General features: G+C 30.0%; 1 protein-coding gene across 1 annotated transcript; it reads left to right on the forward strand.

Annotated features, from left to right (window-relative positions):
• Nucleotides 1–1,648: 1,648 nt before the first annotated feature.
• On the forward strand, nucleotides 1,649–6,175 carry LOC110107853 (glucomannan 4-beta-mannosyltransferase 1). Its single transcript, XM_020838280.2, has 10 exons — nucleotides 1,649–1,784; nucleotides 1,869–2,266; nucleotides 2,763–2,861; nucleotides 3,041–3,293; nucleotides 3,827–3,937; nucleotides 4,399–4,535; nucleotides 4,629–4,742; nucleotides 4,839–5,038; nucleotides 5,271–5,465; nucleotides 5,565–6,175. Exons 1-10 carry the CDS (start codon nucleotides 1,778–1,780, stop codon nucleotides 5,728–5,730), a joined length of 1,680 nt encoding a protein of 559 aa, XP_020693939.1. The 5' UTR covers nucleotides 1,649–1,777; the 3' UTR covers nucleotides 5,731–6,175.
• Nucleotides 6,176–6,707: the final 532 nt, after the last annotated feature.

Here is a 6,707-nt window from a genome sequence, read left to right on the forward strand (position 1 = left end):
GGTGTCAACCACTCTGCTGTGATGTAAAATGTGTTAAGTTATAAAGTATTTTAAATTTAAATAAGCTAATTCCATAAAATTTTAACAAAAATTAAAATAATAAATAATTAAAATAAATTATTAATATTAATATTAAATTTTTTAATAAAATAAAAAGTTAAAATTATTAATAAACAAGTTAATGTTATTAATAATAATATTAATACTAAAGTTATTAATATAATGGTAATTTAAAGTTATTAATATTAATATTATTAATAGAACAATAAATTAAAGTTATTAATAAATAATTAAACTAATTCTTACTTTAACTTGTAAATTTGAATTATTTAAAGTTATATTAAATTTATTAAATTAATAATTAATTAAAATAGGCTATGAAATTATTAATTAATGAAATTACGAATATATAATCTTTCTCAAAAATTATTAAAATTCGTCGAAAAATCCACCGGAAACAAATCTGTTAGAAATCCGCCGAAAAATCTTACTAAAAATTGGTCGGTAATATTTCATCTTTATCTGCCGGAAATTTCGTCGGTAATGAACGATTTTCTTGTAATGATAGTAGCAGACAACTTTTCTTCAAGTCTGTAATTCTTGTACAGTTGTTGCTTTATATAGAATGGGCTGGTACATGTGTAATAAGGCTTGATTGCAAATGGTGTGTTAGGCATTAAGACCATCTCCAACCGTTCGACAAACAACCGAATGGAGGCCCTCAAATGTCACAATCGAACGCCATTTACTCTGCCATTTGATCGCAAGTGAACTTCGACGACATATTGGCGTGCACTGTTCACTTGCGCCATTCTTTTCCTCTACCGAACTTGCCTAAGAATGGCGCGAAAGAAACGAGCGATGGTTAGGGGGCAAAATGACGTTCCATTGGAGATGAATCACGTTACTATTTGATTTTACTACATTTTGCAGTGAAAAATGAGAGTTTCGGTTGTTTGATCGCAGTTGAACAGTGCAACGTTAATATTGGCGTCGCACTGTTCACTTGCGCCATTCTTTTCTCTCTACCGAACTTGCCTAAGAATGGCGCGAAAGAAACGAGCGATGGTTAGGGGGCAAAATGGCGTCCCATTAGAGATGAATCACGTCACTATTTGATTTTACCACATTTTGCAGTGAAAAATGAGAGTTTCCGTTGGAGATGCCGGTGGATGAGCTACTCGGATTGTTACTCTCAGGGTCGTTAATGGTGGAAGTGCTAGTTTGCTCCTTTACTATTCCATGTATCAATTGTCGAGTGAGTAAGACATCTACACAAAAACAATAGAATATTTTGTAAAATTGCAAGATAAACGAATTGCATACATAGTAATTAAAAAATTTACAAAATTATATATCTTTTATCCTTTTATGTGTTTTACGATGTTTACAAAAAAATTCCATTAATTTGATCGTTACATTTTTAAACGAAAAGTATCCAATAAATCCATCAATAGAAAGATACCAAAAATAATGAAATATACCCTTATAAAAAACAATCAAACAAAGAGTGATGTCATTTCTTTTCCTTTCAGCAGCAAAACTTCTCAGACAATTAACCAAGCAATAATTCATCCTTTCATGCCAACAATAATTTCTCAATTATAATGTAATACAAGAAAGGGCTGCAATAATAACAGAGCTCCGATCCAAGCTGGCTTATAACTCCTCGTGTCTAATTTCTACATGAGCTAGCAAGCCTATCTGCACAATATAAATACGTCCAAAACTCTGCAAAGCTTCAGCATTGCCATTTTCGGGGCAGGAGAGGAACAATATGGAAGGTTTGAATTAATTAAGCTCTCTCTTAGGCTGCACATTCTATATAATTATAAGGTAATTAGCAAATTTTTTCTTTTACTAATCAGGTTCAACTAACCTCTCGCTCCAAATATCACTGGCTCGTGCCTATCAGTATATTCTTGTGCCGACTGATAGGCTATTACTTCGCATATGGGCGGCATTATTATGGATGAAGGATGTGGTGATTTTGCCGGCAATGAAGTCGGTAATGGCGGCATTGCTGTGGCTAAAGGAGGTCATAATTTTGCCGCTAATGAAAGTGATATTAGCAGTTTGTTTGGTGATGTTGGTGTTTGTGTTTATAGAGAAAGTATTGATGGGATTTACCAGTCTCTACGTCAAAATATTTTGTCGGAAGCCTGAGAAGATATACAAGTGTAGTCCTATTGAAGAAGATGAAGAGCTTGGGAGCTTGGCCTACCCTATGGTTCTTGTTCAAATACCAATGTATAATGAGAAAGAGGTAAACTTTATCGAGATTAGTCGCTTCGTTTGGGACAACTTTTTCATTGTTTTATATAACAACTTTTTAGTAAAAAGATTTCTAATTCAAGAAAATTTTTAACTAAAAAGTTGTTTTAGAAAGCATTAAGAAAGCTGTTTCAAACGAAGCATATTATTTATGAAATTTATTAGTTGTCATGTTTTTGGATGAAAATATGTAAAGTGTGAAAAAAAGAAGAAGATATTTTCGATCATATTGAGTACTAAATATTAAATTTTAAAATAATTTGCATTCAGAAGATTCTTATTTTGACATGGAATATTAGATTAAGAAAAGAAGACATTTCTAGCTCTTTAATTTGAAGATAAAACAGTGAAGTTTGGACATATTTATATAAAATATAAAGACCAACAGTAGCATAGAAAAATCAAAAATAATTTTTTTTTTTTCATATTTATTATTACATTTGTACATATGCAATACTTATACTCATGAAGCAAAAGTAATATTTCAGGTCTACCAACTTTCCATACGAGCAGCATGTAATATTACTTGGCCAGCAGATCGTTTAATAATACAGGTGCTTGATGATTCAACTGATCTGATCATTAAGGTAACATATTGTGTAACATATTGAGATAGATCATCTCAATATCTCACTTTCTTCAGTAAATAATAATATGTTGGTATTTTTGATCAGTTTTTGTGTGAAACAATCATTTGATAGTTGATATAACATTTTTTCTTACTAATTAACAACATTATTTTAATTTGCTTGATGTAATAATGTAGGAGCTGGTTTATGAAGAATGCAATAGATGGCTGAAGAAGGGAAAGAACATAAAATACGAGAGGAGAGATAATAGAAAGGGATATAAAGCTGGTGCCCTAAAGATAGGAATGAAGCATGACTATGTGCAAATATGTGAATATGTCGCCATGTTTGATGCTGATTTTCAACCTGAGCCTGATTTCCTCATAAGAACCATTCCATTCCTTATTCACAACCCCAATCTTGCTCTTGTTCAAGCTCGATGGAAGTTTGGTAATTTAAACAATATAAAAATTCAACTTATTACTTGCAAAAAATTATTTTACAATAAGTTAACATATACGAAAATAATTAGGATATTATGTTATTAACCTATTAATTTATTTGAAAAACATGATTAGAATTATAATTTTTAATTATAATCATATATTATCATGGGTGGAATCAGAAAGAACTAAATATATATTTTACTATTTCATATATAAAATTATGCATTTCATAATTTTATTTTGGTTGATTTTTCCATATGGGTGGAATTAGAAGAATCTTGAGTTTTTAGAAATATTTGTTTAACTTATTGTGGCTTTTATAAGAAAATGTGACATTACATATTTAACATATTTAAAAATATTTAATCACATTTTTTAAAATATAACTAATTATAGATATTTAGCCATATTGCTTTATATATATAGATGAACTATGAAATTTTGTAATAATAATAAAATTTTAAGCTTTTGATATATAATAACTAGATATTGTTGAGTACTCTAATAATTAAAGCTTGATCTTGTTTGGTTTTGTAGTGAATGCGGATGAGTGCATGATGACAAGATTGCAAGAAATGTCTATGGATTACCACTTCAAGGTGGAGCAAGAATCAGGATCAACTTCTTGCGGGTTCTTTGGTTTCAATGGTAGGGTTTTTCTTTTTCAGAATTCTTAGTTATTTGATTTCACTGGTCGAAATATATATTTTTTTAATATTGAATGTCAAAGCATAAATTTGGAATTTTTATTCTAATTTTTTAGCAATAATTTCTAATGTTTTAGCATTTGAAACTGTTATCGTACTCTCAATTTCTCACACATGAATTTTCTTCTTTTCTTTTAGAGCAGAAATTTTTGAACATATAATAGAAGTAAACAAATTTAGTAAAAAAATTTAAAACTGAGATTAAAAATATAGATCATTGAATCAAAATTTAAAATATTTAACTTATTTTAACTGAAATTTATTTTTAATATGTAAAAATAAGATATATGAAACAAACATATATACGTACATCTTTATTTTTTAAAATTTGGTAAGACAAGAGAATTATTTTATCAGAATATAATATTGAAACCGACAAGACTTGCTTGTGGAATTTAACAGGAACAGCAGGAGTTTGGAGAATCCAAGCCATTAATGACGCCGGAGGTTGGGAAGACAGAAGTACTGTGGAAGACATGGATCTGGCCGTGAGAGCAACTCTTAGAGGCTGGAAATTTGTCTATGTTGGAAGCATCAAGGTTCTTACTTGTCTTACTTCACTGAATATTATCAGTCACTCTCTCTCTCTCATGCTAATTTTTAATTATCTGGTTGGTTAATGAATTAAATAGGTAAAAAGTGAGTTGCCAAGCACTTTCAAGGCTTACCGTTATCAACAACATCGATGGTCATGTGGCCCAGCAGTTTTGTTCAAGAAATTATTTTGGGAAATTTTGTTGGCCAAGGTTAATCCATCATCCATTAAGCTTAATCACTTAAGAATATCTGTAATTAATAGTATTATGCCATTGAATTAACACTTTGTCCTTTTGAAAATGCAGAAGGCCTCCTTCTTGAAGAAATTCTACATTTTCTACAGCTTTTTCTTTGCCCGGAGAATTGTAACCCATTTTGTTACCTTTTTCTTCTTTTGTGTGCTGATCCCCCTAACAATTTTCTTGCCGGAAATTAAAATCCCCAAATGGGCTTTGGTACACGTACCAACTGCAATCACCCTTCTAAATGCCGTTGGAACACCAAGGTTTGCAATATTTCATCTTAGTTTCTCTCTTACAACTAGCTTGGTTATTTATATTCTCAACTGCTATATATATATGTGATACAATGGATCTAAACAGTGATATTTAGCTACAAATCCTTTCAGCCAAACAAGATCCAGCCATAATTTTTGGATAAAAATATTCTTCATAGTTACAGTTCTTTCTTCTCGTAACACTAATAAAGATTTTCTTTTTAATCCTTTGATGTCACAGCTCAATTCATCTAATTGTCTTTTGGATACTATTTGAGAATGTAATGTCGCTTCATCGTTCGAAAGCAGTAATTATTGGATTATGTGAAACTGGAAGGGCGACTGAATGGATTGTCACCAAGAAATTAGGAGATAAATCGAAGGCCAAAACAATTACAGCCAGTTCTAAACAATCTAGAGTCAAACTTTGGGATAGGTACGTATAAAATAAAGTTCTATATATTCTATAGATAATAAATGGTTTACCTGTATTACTTGAATATAATTTCAAAAATTCTCACTGTTAATCTTTCAGGTTTTATCCTCTTGAGCTGTTAATGGGCGTCTTCCTGTTACTGTGTGGATGCTATGATTTCAAATTTGGAAATGATTACTTCTTTATCTTCATCCTCTTGCAATCTATCACCTTCCTCGTCGTTGGGTTTGGTTATGTTGGAATTCGAGCTCCAAGGGACGATTAGATATTAATGGATGCTTTATATACATTTCTGTTTTTTATTTTTCTTCTTCTTCTTATTATTATTATTACTATATATTATTATTAATAAAATATAATTATTATAAAGTTATTATTGTTCTTATTATTTGAAGAGACCTGCTCTATTTTGATTCTATCATATTTTTAACGAGCAAGGATAATAATTCAGCAATAAGAATCATCATCTACCAATATGCTGTGGGAGGAGACAGCTCTGTAAGGAGTTACAATGGAGATGAAAAAGCTTAAAAAAAAAAAAGCCATTGCCTTCAATGATGATAAGGAGAGATTTCTTCTGTATGTGGGAAAGGGAAGGGCTCATGAAATCTTGGAGAGGAAGGTTGCGACTGTTGTGAGGATATAACAGTGGGATCAATGGTGTATATGCAGGTGTTGCAATAAAAATTGGTTATATTTCTTTCTGTTGAGGACATTTCAAATTTGGTTTAAGAAAATATTATTCGCTTGTAGAAAAAATGAATTTCTATTGATAATGATTTTTTTTTTTTTTGAAAAAAATTTAGCTCAGAATGTTCTGATCTAAATTTAAGCAAACTAATTTTTTTCTCATTAAATTTATTTTAAGATGAATATAATATATATTTTAGTAGTTAATTAACTCTAAAAATTATACAAAAAGTAAATTTTTGGGCAGATATCATAAGCCTTGTTTTTCATACATGTGCTATGGTTAAAAAAAAAAATGATGAGTTTTTGAAACGTAATGGTTATGTGATTCTTTCCCAAAAAGACTAAACAATTTCATTCATTAGATGCATCCACACTACTCATCGAAGTTTTGTTTGGGATACATTTCTTACTACTTTTTAAAGGAAATTTTTAACTCAAAAATATATAGTTTAAATTTTTTTTTTTTACTAAAATACTGTTTGAAAAGTATTAAAAAAATTATCCAAAATAAAATCTTATTTACAAGTGGCCAAGTGGGCATCTCTTCTC

Source organism: Dendrobium catenatum, unplaced genomic scaffold (assembly GCF_001605985.2).
Source record: "Dendrobium catenatum unplaced genomic scaffold, ASM160598v2 fragScaff_scaffold_847, whole genome shotgun sequence".
NCBI classification, from domain to species: domain Eukaryota; kingdom Viridiplantae; phylum Streptophyta; class Magnoliopsida; order Asparagales; family Orchidaceae; genus Dendrobium; species Dendrobium catenatum.